This window comes from Elgaria multicarinata, chromosome 2 (genome assembly GCF_023053635.1).
Source record: "Elgaria multicarinata webbii isolate HBS135686 ecotype San Diego chromosome 2, rElgMul1.1.pri, whole genome shotgun sequence".
In the NCBI taxonomy this organism is placed as follows: Eukaryota; Metazoa; Chordata; class Lepidosauria; order Squamata; family Anguidae; genus Elgaria; species Elgaria multicarinata.
Window position 1 is genome coordinate 178,144,420 of NC_086172.1, and position 15,228 is coordinate 178,159,647.

Consider the following 15,228-nt stretch of genomic DNA (forward strand, 5'->3'; position numbering starts at 1 on the left):
GACCTTACAGCACAGCAGGCCATGGGTTCTGGGTGGTTTGTGACCCACAGCAATCGTGCCCAGGGGCACACGACCAGCTGCACTGCCGGGGGGTACACATGGTAATCCATCACCACCTCCAGCATGTGATCAGGGAGGGGAAATGAGCTGCTGTGGCTTATTTCTCCCCTGTGATGGTGTGAACCCGGGCTGGGCTGTGTTAAGATCCCTTACTTTGAACTGCTTGTAGTTCTCTTCTTCAGCCAGGGGGAGCAGAGAGTAAGGCAAATGTACCCAATGTGGCAACCTCAAGAGGTGCTGAGCTACAACTCCCACAAAAGATGGCTGGGGAAGATGAGAGTTGTAGTTACATAAGGACATCAGAAGAGCCATGCTGGATCAGACCAAGGTTCCAGCTAGATCAGGGCAGAGGCAAAGGCTATCAATGGCTACTAGCCCTGATGGTTCTGTGCTACCTCCACTATCCAAGGCAGTAAGCCTGTGTGCACCAGTTGCTGGGGAACATGGGTAGGAGGGTGCTGTTGCACCATGTCCTGCTTTGTTCATCCCTGGCCAATGGCTGGTTGGCCACTGTGTGAACAGAGTGCTGGACTAGATGGACCCTTGGTCTGATCCAGCGTCAGGGTGCTTCTTAGGTTCTTACACTGCTGGTTTATAACAGTTTATAATGGTTTTGACAACTGTTTGGGCCCAGGCCACATTATATGTACCGTTTTCAAAGTGTTATATCCTGCTTGATGTAGATCTGGTCCAGCACTCTGATCACACTGTGGCCAACCAGCTGTTGACCAGGGAACCACAAGCAGGACACGGGTGCAACAGTTCCACATATCTGAGTAGGGCATCCATGGAGCACCGAGTCCAAGGCCAGCTTTACCTGAGCACAGGCAGGTTCATCCCTGACCACCACAACATTGAAGGATTACCTGCTCATGTCCGTTATTTACCTGTGCGCGGGAGCGGTCCCTCGATGGTGCCTTCATCAAGTGATGGGCGTGTCTTGAGTGGACTGAGCCTTTGCCTTAAGGTGAGCCATGCAATTCTGGCCGTAGCTAGACCTAAGGTTTATCCCAGGATCATCCTGGGTTCGTCCCTGCCTGAGCGCTGGATGCCCTGTGTGGCACTTAGATGAACAGGTTTGACCCCAGGACAATCCTGGGATAAACCTTAGGTCTAGTCATGCATCTCCCCTTTACATGCTGCCCCCCCCACCCCCGCTCTGGCTGATCTCCTGCACAGGTGGGCATTTAGAAAAGGACTGGACTTGATTGGGCTGGACTGGACAGCTCCCCCCAGCCCAGCCCAGCCCAGAACACCCAATCGCCTTTGAATAGGCTCTTACGGGACTCCTCGAAGGCAAAGGAGACGGCTTGGACTGAACATCTGGAAAAGCCCCAGATGTTCAATGCAGACTCCTGTTGAGCGCTCAGCTGCCACGCGCAAGATCGTTTCCCCAACCAGTGTCTGAGAGAGAGAGAGAGAGAGAGAGAGAGAGAGAGAGAGAGAGAGAGAGAGAGAGAGAGAGAGAGAGAGAGAGAGAGATTGACAGAGTCCAAGGGGGTGGGACATCCCCTTGCAAATCCCAGGACCGGGAGGAGGACGAGGAGGGGCGGAGCTTGCGCTTTGCTGATTGACAGGACGGTGCGAGGAGTGACTTCTCGGATCCACGTGACTCTCCCCGGGGCTGGAAGAAAAGCAGAAGGCAGCCTGCTTGGGAGTTTCATTATATTCAAATATATTCATTTTCCAGGAGCCACTCCGGAGCACCAAGACGCGGCGATCGCTCCAGCCAGCAGCTCCAAGAAGCAACCCGAAACAGCAGCCAGCAGCAACCAGCAACCAGCAACTAGCAAGCAGCAGCAGCAGCAGCAGCGAGCCCCTCTCGGCCAGCCCGACTCCGGATTTCCCCGCGCGAGCTTTCACACGAGTCCTGTTCCACACTGGCTGTCAAGAACCATGGACTGTTTCTACCTGCCTTGCTTTCTGTCAGTGAGTAGAGCTTCCTCATTCCTTGCGACTCCTTGTAAAGCAAATGCCGATCCCGGTGCTAGAAAAAAGATTCCAAGCGCGCGTGTGAGTTGCGTGTGTGTGTGTGTGTGTGTGTGTGAGAGAGAGAGAGAGAGAGAGAGAGAGGAAAAAAGTCTTTGTTGTTGTGGATTCTCAAGTTTGTCGTCAATTTCTTCGCCACCTGAAAAACGAATGGTGTTCATGTTGTTGTTGGGGGGAGGACTTTGGTTGCAGCCCTCTTCTCACTTACTCGAGAGTAAGCCCTGTGGAACAAAGTGGGACTTACTTCCGAGTAAAGATGCATAGGACCTGGCTGCATTTATTTATTTATTTATTTATTTTAAAGAAAAACATATGGTTTCTCCCCCACCTCTTGGATTCTTGTTCTAGAAATGTTGGTCCAAACAGCTTTAAGGCACAGGCGGGGGTCAGCCTAGCACCCACCCACCCACACCCCACTTTGGCCGCCCGCTGCGATCCACAAAGCACTTACTCCGGAAAAATGCTGGAGCAAACCCTCACAACCCCCGCGGATGGTGCCCCTTCCCCGGGACCTAGTGGTTAGCGACTAGCAGCTTTCAAGACTCGACCCAGACTGGTTTGGAAAGTCACGCGCGTTGACTTCAAGGGAGACCTCTCGGCACGGGAATTGCTTAACAATAAACGAGGGATCCTCGTGTCCCCCCCCCCCCCTTCACGCACCCCGCCGCCGCTCCGCGTTCCTTATTCCTTTTTCATGTGTTTTTGTTTCGTTTCGAAAAGAAGGAAAAGCCCAGCTTGGGATGGAGGGATGGATTGAATGAGTTTTACGAGGTGGAAAAACAGATCTGGATTTTGTACTTAAGAGCGTGCGAATATGATCGCGATTTATTTTTTTATTTTTTTAAACGGAGATCGTTGGTCAGATAAGCGGCGACTTAAAAACAGAGGGGGGGAGGGAAGGGGGGCTTTAATTGCAGACCCCCCCCAAATAATCGAGTGTAAATGCAAGATCGCCCATATGTCCCTTTCCTCTGCTTTTTTTTATTTTCAAAGTTGCTGTGTGTGTGTGTGTGTTTGTGAGTTTTTTCTCTCCCTTTCCAAAGAAGAAAAAAAGAAGAAAGTTTTTGGGTGTCATCTTTGACCAATCTTGTTTGCTTGCTCCTTCTCCCTCTCTCCCTCCCTCCTCCCCCCCTCTTTCAATTCCACCCCCCCCCCCAGAGACACCATGACGCCTGGTAACCGAATGCTGATGGTCGTTCTATTATGCCAAGTGCTGTTAGGAGGCACTAACCGTGCCAGCCTGATACCCACCGAGACTGGCAAGAAGAAAGTGCCCGGCGACCAGCAACAGCAGCAGCAGCAGCAGCGAGGCGGGGCCCAGGGGGAGCGTCAGGGCGCCTCGGCCGCTCCACGCCGCCCCTTCCCCAACCATGAACTCTTGCGTGGGTTCGAGGCCACCCTCCTCCAGATGTTCGGCCTCCGCCGGCGGCCCCAGCCCGGCCCGGCGGCCGTCATCCCATCCTACATGTTGGATCTCTATCGCCTCCAGTCCGGGGAAGAGGAGGAAAACCTGCACGACCTCAGCCTCCAGTACCCGGAGAAATCCACCAGCCGCGCCAACACCGTGAGAAGTTTTCACCACGAAGGTGCGTGGCAGGAGTTGGGGGGTTGTATGGCTTTTTTTTGCTCACGGGGGGGGGGGCGGAGGATGGAGGCAGCGAGGCGGGGTTGCAACGTAGAGGTATTGATGTAGACTATTATTGGGTGGGGAAGAGATGGGATTCCAGAAAAGGAAGGGGGTGGCATCTGACAACAGCCCCCAGGCCGTCGCACCCCCTCGGCTTACTCCCGAGTAGACATGCCCAGGCTTACTCCCGAGTAGCCATGCCCTGCAGAGGGATGCATTAAGGCAAAAGGCGTTGCTTGGAGGCCTTACAGGTTGCGCTGGGGGGGGGCATTAGGTGAGGGCAGGCAAACCTCCATCTCCTGAACAGTTTCTTTCCTCTCCCATCCTCTGTAAGTTTTCTTTCGTCTTCCCTGAAACTTGCCCCTGAAACTCTGTGAGCTTTGGATAGGATGGATGTGGACCGAAACTGGTTTCGGGTGGATTATTCCAGCGTGTGGACCTTTAAGGAGGGACTTGATGAGGGTTCTCCCCCCCCCCCCATTCTTTCTTTTGCATGCCCATCTTCAGACCGCACACTTGGGGGGTACAGACACCGGGATCGGAGGAACAGGCAAAAACCAGTCCATTTGGTTTTGGATTTTTATTTGAAACGAAATGTAGACATTTCTGTTCTACAAATAGTGATTATCAATATTATTAAATAATAATCCTTGGGTAGAGTACTCTGTCTCTCTCTCTCTGTGTACAGACTTAAGGATCTCTCCCTCGCACACACACACTTTCTAAGCATTCCATCCAGATTTCACTCCGGTTTTGTCGCTCCTGCTCCCACCCCCACCTTGCTCCTCCTCCTCCCTTTCTCAGCCCAAACCTAGGAGTTTTATGTAGAAATATCAATGCCCTTGTCACCGCCTTTAAAAACAAAACAAGACTAGTCAGGCACGTTCTTTTGTTTTGGGAGGGGGGTGGGCGGAGAGAGAGAAGTTTCTTTTCTTTTTAATGACCGACTTGGAATTTCTACAGCTGCGTCTGTTTGGAAAAAAGACCCCCCCCAAAAGGGTTTTTCTGCCCCTCTGGATCAAAACGTTTCCTAGCCGGTGTTTGTCTGTCCCCCCCTCCCCCAAAAGGAAAATCGGAAGTCTCAACCTGCTAGAGAGATGCGTCCTGACTTAAACTAGGGAGCCTTGAGTTTAACAAGGCTTGAGGGAGGGGGGCCGCCAAAAGGGGTGCATTTGTGTGCATGGATTTCCAAAGCAGAACGTTTACAGAAAACTTAAGGAGGAAATGTAGCCTTCAAACACATCTGTCCCTCGTTGTTGTTGTTATTCCCTTTGCGGTAAAGGAGCATTTGCTGTATTCCTCAAGAGTCATTCTGTTTCAGTCCACCCAGCTGGTTTTCAGTGTACTGTGGACCCGTTCTGTCTGTTGCTGGTAGAAATAAGCAAAAGTGTGTTAGACAGAGTGAGAATGTGCAGATCCCATTTGCTAGACTTCTGAAGGAAGGGGGGGATGCTGCACACTGCTAGTGCAAGTACGACGGGGGGGGGGGGAGGAGACCAGGATAAGAGAGGGGCAACAACTTCATTGAAACTGGCATGAGGGGCCATGCAAGGGACCCCGGGGAAGGGGGGGCTACAAGACGCCTGTGCCAGGGCTTGAAACCCAGTGGTGGGGAATTTCACGGTGGCTTAAACTGCTTTGCTTCCTGAACGAAGAGCTCCCCATTTCTCAATAAACACACACATGTGTGCACACGGGGGGGGGGGAAGAGGGGGCTTAAACCTTGCTGGGAATCAGAACTATCCCCTGGGAAGTTCTGCTCAGGAATCCTAACCGTGCGGATTGCAAGCTCCTGGGGGCAGAGACTCTTTCTGTGGTTCTGTAAAGCGCCAAATGATAAATACCAATTTATTACTTGGGGGTTCGCATAGGATTGGGGTTATGGTGAGGGATTGGCCCTCTGCACGTGCTCGTGCAGAGGGTAGGTCTGGAGGCTGAGCCTTGCCAAGTCATAAATCCATCCAGGACAACCGGAGGGCGTTGAAGGTCTTCCCTGGGGGGAAGGGGGTGGAGTGAGGAGGGGAGGGGTTGTGCAAGATAAACGGAGTTAGAGGTGCAAACCCTTTGCCCCAGTTACCTTGCTTCCCAATCCTATGCAAGGTAACTCCGAAGGCAGCCCCACGAATCCCAGTGGCCTTTACTCGTGAGTAAGGGCGCCGGATTACAGCCCGTCGGCCTCAGACGCTGCCTCGCTTTCTTCGCGAGCAGACGGCGGCCAAGGCCGCGAGGCCAAGGCATGCATCCCGTCCCATTAACCTCGGCGGGATTTCCGCGTCGACAGGCCCAAGGACGGGCTACAATCCCGGGCACGTCGATGCAGGCAAGCGAGCCGCCCCTCCTTGCGAGGTAGCGTAGAGGCCTTTCCCGGGCGCTGTCCCTAGAGGCAGGCGACAGTGACCCAAATAGGGGCGCAGTGTGTGCTTTGTCGGGGGGCGGGGAGGGGCATTCCTCCTCTCCCTCCTCCCCTCTCCTCCCCTCCCCAGGCCTGGATGCCAGAGCAGGTGGATCCGCCACCCTCCCCGTGACCCCTGGCACCACCCCGCCCCGTCTCCGCCTGCGTTGCCTGGGCTTGCCAAAGGGTGCCGTCTCCGGCGTTGGTGGCTCCTCGGCTCACGTCTCCCGTCGCACATTTCTCTCCCCCCCCCCCTTCCTGCAGAGCACCTGGAGCACGTGGCCGGCCCGGAGTCCACCGCCGCCGCCGCCGCCCGGCTGCGCTTCTTCTTCAACCTCAGCAGCGTGCCGTCCAACGAGGCGATCTCTTCGGCCGAGCTGCGCCTCTTCCGGCAGGAGATCCGCGAGGAGGCGGGGGCGGAGGCCTGGCCCCAGGGCTTCCACCGGATCAACGTCTACGAGGTGATGAAGCCGCTGCCGGGGGGGGCCTTGGTCAGCCGGCTGCTGGACACCCGCGTGGTGCACCACAACGTGAGCCGCTGGGAGAGCTTCGACGTGAGCCCCGCGGTGGCGCGATGGACGGCAGGCGGCCAGCCCAACCACGGGCTGGCCGTGGAGGCGCTGCACCTCCACCCCGCGCAGACTCACCAGGGCAAGCATGTCCGGATTAGCCGCTCTTTACCTCAAGGGGCCCGCCTGGGGGCCGGCGACTGGGCCCGCCTGCGGCCCCTGCTGGTCACCTTCGGCCACGACGGCCGGGGCCACGCGCCGCTGACCCGCCGCCGCCGCCGGCCCAAGCGCAGCCCCAAGCACGCGCGCCAGCGGAAGAACAAGAAGAACTGCCGCCGCCACGCGCTCTACGTGGACTTCAGCGACGTGGGCTGGAACGACTGGATCGTGGCCCCGCCGGGCTACCAGGCCTTCTACTGCCACGGCGACTGCCCCTTCCCGCTGGCCGACCACCTCAACTCCACCAACCACGCCATCGTGCAGACCCTGGTCAACTCCGTCAACGCCAGCATCCCCAAGGCCTGCTGCGTGCCCACGGAGCTCAGCGCCATCTCCATGCTCTATTTGGACGAGTACGACAAGGTGGTCTTGAAGAACTACCAGGAGATGGTGGTCGAAGGCTGCGGGTGTCGCTGAAGGGGGCCGGAGGCGCGGGGGGGGGGGGGAGCCCGATCGCCTCCCCCCCGCCCTCTCCCAGCTGTCCGCCCCCGAGCCCCCACCCCCCTCCGGCATCCACAGGGGGAGGGGGAACGCCGTCCTCCCCCCCCCCCGACATTCACCTAGGATGGGGCGCGGGTCTTTTATCTTAAAAGAAAAGGAAAAAAAAATACCCCCAACTTCTCTTTCTCCGGTACATACATACATACACACACGCACACACACAAACAGGCGCGCCAGCCCAAACCAGTACAGATCCCTCCATCGACCTTATTTATGACTTTACGTGCAAATGTTTTGACAATAATGATCATATATTTTGACAAAATATATTTATAACGACATATTAAAAGATAAAAAAATAAAATAAAGCGAGTCATTATTTTAAAGGTAAATGCTACATTATTGTTGTTGTTGTTGTTGTTGTTGTTATTAGTATTAGTATGAAAGTCCTGTGTGAAAGTGGCTAGGGGTTAGGGTTAGGGTTCTCCTTCCCTTCCCTTCCCTTCCCTTGCCTTCTCTTCTCTTCTCCCCCCAGGCAGTGGGAGTAATCCCCCCTCCCCTGTGGTTTTTAGATTGTCAATTGCCCACCCTCCTGCCAGATCTGTCCCCAGTCTCTTTTGAATGCAATTTTGGGAATGGTTAGGATTAGACAACCTTCCAACTCCCCCCCCCCCGCCCCTCCCGGCCTTAAATGCAACCTCCTCTTTCTCCACGCCTCTGTAACTTTCAGCATGTATTTTTAAATGAACACATTGAGGATTTAAATTGTTGCTTTGACTGATTAGCTCCACCCTTGTGCTTTGTGGATATAATATCCAGGCAGAGAACCAGAGCGAAAGGGCTCTGCTCTGCTGTTTTGAAATGACCTTGGCTGGGACCCAGATTTAGGCTTACTTTGAGTAGCCCCATTGAAATCAATGGGACTTTAAGTTACTCCTGACTACCTTAAGCCCTTTACATCTATCTAAAATTATTTCTAGGCCGTCTATAAGGGCGGAATCCTTTCATTGATTCCAATGGGTCTATTCTAAATAGGACCCAATTCGGATGCATCCTCTTCACACAGCGCATAGTTAAATTATGGAACTCCCTACCACAAGATGTAGTGATGGCCACCAATTTGGATGGCTTTAAAAGGGGGTTGGATACATTCCTGGAGGCAAAGGCTATCCCTGGCTACTAGCCCTGATGGTTGTGTGCTATCTCCAGTATCCGAGGCAGTAATCTTGTGTGCACCAGTTGCTGGGGAACATGGGTGGGAGGGTGCTGTTGCACTCATGTCCTGCTTGTTCATCCCTGGCCGATGGCTGGTTGGCCCCTGTGTGAACAGAATGCTGGACTAGATGGACCCTTGGTCTGATCCAGCATCAGGGCTCTTCTTATTTTCTCTCTCTCTCTCTCTCTCTCTCTCTCTCTCTCTCTCTCCACTCTCCACTGCACACGTGTGTACTTTTGATCAGCCTTCTGCATTGCTGGGAATGCCCCCTGTGTAGGGCACATGTCTCTCTCTCCCCCATCACAGACTCTAGTGGTCCAGGCTGCCTTACAAGCCAAGGATGCTGACATAACTTGAGCTGAACCCATTAAAGCTCTGCTGATTAAATTTTTTTGGCCCAGCGGCTCAATTGGAGCGTATTCCCCAGCTCAGCCGTGGAAAGTGTGAATAATCTGAATAAATGCAAAATGCACTTCTGTCACCACCGGGTTACTTTCTGAGGATCACACACCTGGGCGCCTTTCTTTTTTAGAATGCCATCACTACTTTGTCTCAAAACGAGTGGTGCATTGTGTTGCCCTGGGCTTAAATCCAAGACTTCAGTTTAAGAGTGTTGTGGGTGGCCGCCTTTTCCTGTTTACATTCTGTGTTTCTCCAGTGTTTGCTTTTGGGTGGGGGCATACGCTTAGTGTAAGTTTTGCTCAACAGATTGTCACTGTTTTCAAAAGATGCATGTTCAAGCTCCCTTCCAAGGCTATTTTTTTAAAAACCTCTCTCTCAAACGTCTCTCTTTACTGTTTACACCTTAAAAAGAGCTGGAAAAAGTACAGAAAAGGGCAACTAAAATGAATAAGGGGCTGGAGCATCTCCCCTAGGAGGAAAGGTTACATCAACTGGGATTGTTTAGCTTGGAAAAAAGGAGGCTCGGGAGACCTGATAGAAGCGTACAAAAGAGAAAGTGGATAGGGAGACATTTTTGTTCCTCTCCTATAATACTAGAACCTGGTCGGTCCATCCCATGAAGCTGATTGGTGGGAGATCATTCAGGACAAATAAAAGGAAGGACTTCTTCACACAGTGCATAGATAAATTACGGAACTCACTACCACAAGATGTAGCGACGGCCACCAATTGGGATGGCTTTAAAAGGGGGGGGGGTTGGAGAAATTCCTGGAGGAGAAGGCTAGCAATGGCTACCAGCCCTGATGGTTGTGTGCTGCAGTAAGTAAGCCTGTGTGCACATGGGAACATGGGTGGAAGGTGCTGTTGGACCATGTCTTGCTTTGTTGATTCCTGGTTGGCGGCTGGTGGGCCACTGTGTGAACAGTGCTGGGTTAGATAGACCCTTGGTCTGATCCAGCATTACACTTCTTATAGAACCGTAGAATAGTAGAGTTGGAAGGGGCCTACAAGGCCATCGAGTCCAACCCCCTGCTCAATGCAGGAATCCACCCTAAAGCATCCCTGACAGATGGTTGTCCAGCTGCCTCTTGAAGGCCTTGAGTGTGGGAGAGCCCACCACCTCACCAGGCAACTGATTCCATTGTTGTACTGCTCTAACAGTCTGGAAGTTTTTCCTGATGTCCAGCTGGAATCTGGCTTCCTTTAACTTGAGCCCGTTATTCCGTGTCCTGCAGGACACGGAATAACGGGCTCAAGTTAAAGGAAGCCAGATTCCAGCTGGACATCAGGAAAAACTTCTAGCTAAGGACTATATTTGTCCATGTGTGTGTGTGTGTTGGGCATCACATAATCGTAGAATAGTAGAGTTGGAAGGGGCCTACAAAGCCATCGAGTCCAACCCCCTGCTCAATGCAGGGATCCACCTTAAAGCATCCCTGACAGAGGGTTGTCCAGCTGCCTCTTGAAGGCCTCTAGTGTGGGAGAGCCCACCACCTCCCTAGGTAACTGCTCTCTAGGTAACTGTCGTACTGCTCTAACAGTCAGAAAGTTTTTCCTGTTGTCTTACGTTCATTATTGCCTGTCTAATTTCTAGGATAAAGGTCTACCTGGCTGCTATACCTGTCTTTTAACCCCCACCTGGCTATGAAGCCAGGCTGTGATTAATTCGCAATGGGGCAGGCCAGAAAAGTTCTGCCTATGCTCAGGATCACTTTTCAGGTGTCATCGGAACTCTGGCCTGGAAACACTGCCATTGATTCTGAGGCAGAGGCCTGGCTCCAGTGAGTGCCATCCATCCAGCCTGGGAAAAGAAGTCTTGACTGTTGAAAGCTACTTGTTCCTTTTGCCCTGGAGCAGCAGGTGCAATAAACAGGCTGGCTGGCCACACCAAATTCGCCCCCACCCATCTGGGAAGGTCTGCCTGAATTGCTAACCATTTGAAGTGTTTCCATGAAGGGGAGGAGAGAGAGAGAGAGAGAGAGATGCATTTGAAAAGAGGTTCAGAGTTTACCTGGGGGAGGATAATGCTTACCCCCAGGGGGTTTCTCTTTTCCCTTTTTATTTTAACCCTCTCTTGCCTGTAGCCCTCAGGTTCAAAGCTATTAACATTTTGGAAGAGAAAAGTGATGGGGCAGGCACTTTAGTTTGCTTCAAAGTGTGCAGAAGCCTTTGAAGATCATATCTGGCAATTATGATGTCCTAAGAAGAGGGGGAATTTCAAAAGAGTTAAATATGGATTGGAAGTTAAATGGCTATTTGGGGTTTCTTTTTTAAAGGACTTGTCCAGCTGAGGGGGTGGGGCAGGGTGGGGAGGAAGGGGGGAATTTTCAAGTGAAAACAAAAGCAAGCGATCTCACTGGTATTTGCTCCCAAGTAGACAGGGAAAGGGGCTTCAGAATGCTCTATTGGCATTCTTTCTCACCATCTACCAAGGGATGCTTCATCGAAACGAACCAGGGGGGCAGGGTCGTGCCAGTGTGGCGTAGTGGTTAAGCGTGTCCGACTGCGACTTGAGAGATCCGGGTTCTGGTCCCCACATGGCCACGGAAGCTCCCTGGGAGACTTTGGGCCAGTCACTGACTCTCCATCTAACCTACCTTGCAGGGTTGTTGTGAGGATGATCATAGAATCATAGAATAGCAGAGTTGGAAGGGGCCTACAAGGCCATCAAGTCCAACCCCCTGCTCAATGCAGGAATCCACCCTAAAGCATCCCTGACAGATGGTTGTCCAGCTGCCTCTTGAAGGCCTCTAGTGTGGGAGAGCCCACAACCTCCCTAGTTAATTGATTCCATTATCGTACTGCTCTAACAGTCAGGAAGTTTTTCCTGATGTCCAGCTGGAATCTGGCTTCCTTTAACTTGAGCCCGTTATTCCGTGTCCTGCACTCTGGGAGGATCGAGAAGAGATCCTGGCCCTCCTCTGTGGGACAACCTTTTAAGTCTTTGAAGAGTGCTATCAAGTTTCCCCTCCAACTTCTCTTCTCCAGGCTCAACATGCCCAGTTCCTTCAGTCTCTCTTCATAGGGCTTTGTTTCCAGACCCCTGATCATCCTGATCATCACGTATGCCATCTTGGGAGCTCCTTGGAGGAAAAGGCGGGATGTAAACGCAAGAAATAAAAAGAAATAAAGGGCTGGTCCAGAGAAGCCTCTTTTGGAAAACGATGGGCCCAATCCCTTGTAATGGTCAAGTTTTTGCTCAGTTGTCATTTGGGGTTTTGTGCAGGAGAACCTCTTGGGGGCTTGTGTCCAAATGGTTTGATTTTTCAAGTCTCCTAAGCGGGTTAATTTGGAGGGATGGAATCGCTCATGTCCATCCAGCACTCTGATGCCAAAATATTGCCCTGTCTTGTGGCTCTAACTCTTAAGCCCCTTCCCTAGCTTCCTGTCCAACCCTGGGTCCTGCACAAGCTCCTAGTCCTCACGGTCAAAGCTCTCCACGGCCTTGCCCCACCCTCTTATTTCCTTGCCTTTCTATCCCTCTGCTTCCCTTCCTGCGTCCTTCACTTGTCCAGCTCCACCACTTGTCCAAAGGTCTCCTCCTGTTCCCTGAAACCTCTCCAACCACCTTCCCTCACTGCCTCTTACGCCATGGATCACCTTCCAGAATGCATCCATTTGACCCTAACTCACCCCATTCCCTTCACTGGCAGCCTTTGGACTTCCTCCTCGTCCCTATATCTCATTGCAGCTTCCCCCAGTCTGGTGCCCTTCAGCTATTTGGACTAGAACTGCCAGCATTCCTGACTGTGGGCCGCAATGACTGGGGCCACAGCTAGACCTAAGGTTTATCCTGGGATCATCCAGGGTTCACCCCTGCCTGAGCACTGGATCCCCTGTGTGTCACCTAGATGTACAGGTTTGACCACTGGACGATCCAGGGATAAACTTTAGGTCTAGCTATGGCCTATGACTGATGGGTGTTGAAGTCCAAAACCTCTGGAGGGCGTCAGATTGGGGAAAGGCTGCCTTATTGTTACTAAGCCAAAGCAGGTGTAATGGAAAGCATCCCTCGTCCTCGCCCGTGCCTCTGTTTCTCCCTGCCTCTTGCAATTTTCCTGTGTCTCTTTTTAGAGTGTAAGCCCCTTGGGGGCAGGGAACTATCGGACCGCGTCTTTGTAAAATGCCGTGTACAGAGATGGTGCTGTATCATTGATCACAATCGGGGCTATCAATGAATTTGGGGGAGGGGGTAGACTTGAAGCCCCCAAAATAATTGGAATCGGTGTGGGTATGATTGAGAGAGAGAGAGAGAGAGAGACTGAGACCCATGGTGGGTCCAGGCTTGCAAGTGGCAGAGAGTCCTTTGGGCAGCCTCTTTTTCAAGGACAGCCTTGTGACCACCTACACCAGCCTTCCTCAACCTGGGGCGCTCCAGATGTGTTGGACTGCATCTCCCAGAAAGCCCCATTTGCTGGGGCATTCTGGGAGTTGTAGTCCAACACATCTGGAGCGCCCCAGGTTGAGGAAGGCTGACCTACAATGAGACCTTAGCTAGACCGAAGGTTTATCCCGGGATCGTCCCGGAGTCATCCCTGTTCATGTAAATGACACACAGGATATCCCGGGATAAACCTTAGGTCTAGCTAAGGCCGAAGATGCTGAAGGCAGGTGAGGCCATCGTTAGATGCAATGGAGGCTGGTGGCTCTGATGTCAGTGGGGTGGTAAATCCTTTCCAGTTCCCCCCCCGAACATTGAAGCCCCCAGCCCCCATAGGTCAGATGTAACTGGGGCAAGGAGAAACATTTGCCCACTCGTAAAGCACTGAAACAAAGGAAGCTACTTCATACTAAGTCCGTCCACTGTTCCATCTAACTTGGGGGGTGTGTGTGTCTTGAATCTCAGGAATGGGGATCGAATCCAGCTGATCTGAGGTCCCGATCCAGCCCTTTGGGTTTCCTCATGTCACACGCCCCCTTCCTGCTCCCCACCCCCAACGGCGGCTGCCTATTGTTTGGGGGTTCCCCAACCTTTTCGCAACCTCTCCCTCGATGATCCGCCTCTTGTAAGGCTTCATTACTGGCAGGAAGAGCAGGCTGGCATTTTGGCCCCGCCCCTTTGCCTTAGGCCCCACCCACTACTGGAATGCAGCCCCCGAGAGCCTCTCTGCAGCAGAATGTGGTCCCTCAGCCTGAAAGACATTCAACGCCCCTGCTGTAGCTGGCTGTGGTTCTTCAGGGGTTCAGAGAAGGGTCTTTTTCTCCTACCTGGATTCGAACCTGAGACCTTCTGAATGCAAAGCAGGGGCAATACCACTGAGCCACAGCCCCGCCCAGTGAATGAGAACCAATTTGAATATCAAAAGCAGTGCCTGGGTGGGAGATGCTGAACTTTCCCCTGCCTTCATCCATCTCCAGATGGTCTGTCACCGGTACCTTTCTCCCAGCTGGCTCTGAGCTGGGAGAAAAACATCTGGGGTGATGGATTATGGGATAGTAGGGCAGCGAACCCCTTTAGGTTAAAAGGAGATCCCTGTCTGCTTTATACATGGAGTGGGCAGACAAATGAGAAACCAGACATGGATTTCTCCATCACTGTGGCCCTACACACACACACACACACACATGAAAAGAAGAGCAGAAGGACAGGTGTGCTGGATCAGACCAAGGGTCCATCTAGTCCAGCACTCTGTTCACACAGTGGCCCATCAGCCTGGGATGAACAAGCAGGACATGGTACAACAGCCCCCTCCCACCCATGTTCCCCAGCAACTGGTGCACACAGGCTTACTGCCTTGGATACTGGAAATAGCACACAACCATCAGGGCTAGTAGCCATTGATAGCCTTTGCCTCCAGGAATTTATCCACCCCTCTTTTGAAGCCATCCAGATTGGTGGCCATCACTACATCCTGTGGTAGTGAGTTCCATAATTTAACTATGTGCTGTGTCAAGAAAGAAAGAAAAAAATTGCCTCCTTTTATTTGTCCTGAATCTCCCACCAATCAGCTTCATGAGATGACCCCCTGGTTCTGGTATTTTGACAGAGGGAGAAAAATGTCTCCCTGTCCACATTCTCCATATCATGCATAATTTTGTACACCTCTCTCCTGTCTCCCCTCAGCCTCCTTTTTCCCAAGCTAAACAATCCCAGTTGTTGTAACCTTCCCTCGTAGGGGAGATGCTCCAGCCCCCTTGATCATTTCAGTTGCCCTTTTCTGCCCCTTTTCCAGCTCTATAATATCCTTTTTTAGGGGTGGTGACCAGGACTGTACGCAGTACTCTAAGTGTGGTCGCACCATAGATTTCTATAAGGGCAGTAGGATAGTGGCCGTTTTATTCTCAATTCCTTTTCCAGCGTTCTGTTCACACAGCGGCCAACCAGCCGCCCCAATGGGAAACCTGCAAGCCCGTCTTCAACAGAATGCACATC

At 52.5% G+C, this 15,228-nt stretch overlaps 1 protein-coding gene across 1 annotated transcript; it reads left to right on the plus strand.

Moving 5' to 3' along the window:
- The first annotated feature begins 1,698 nt into the window (after positions 1 to 1,698).
- BMP4 (bone morphogenetic protein 4) lies at positions 1,699 to 7,236 on the plus strand. Its single transcript, XM_063147684.1, has 3 exons — positions 1,699 to 1,989; positions 3,208 to 3,635; positions 6,333 to 7,236. Exons 2-3 carry the CDS (start codon positions 3,215 to 3,217, stop codon positions 7,211 to 7,213), a joined length of 1,302 nt encoding a protein of 433 aa, XP_063003754.1. The 5' UTR covers positions 1,699 to 1,989; positions 3,208 to 3,214; the 3' UTR covers positions 7,214 to 7,236.
- Positions 7,237 to 15,228: the final 7,992 nt, after the last annotated feature.

What these genes read in the sequence shown, in the direction of transcription:
- BMP4 (XM_063147684.1), top strand. Translation starts at nt 3,215, where the DNA reads ATGACGCCTGGTAACCGAATGCTGATGGTCGTTCTATTATGCCAAGTG. An exon ending in GAGAAGTTTTCACCACGAAG is followed by an intron (nt 3,636 to 6,332) that starts GTGCGTGGCAGG and finishes CCCTTCCTGCAG; the next exon opens with AGCACCTGGAGCACGTGGCC.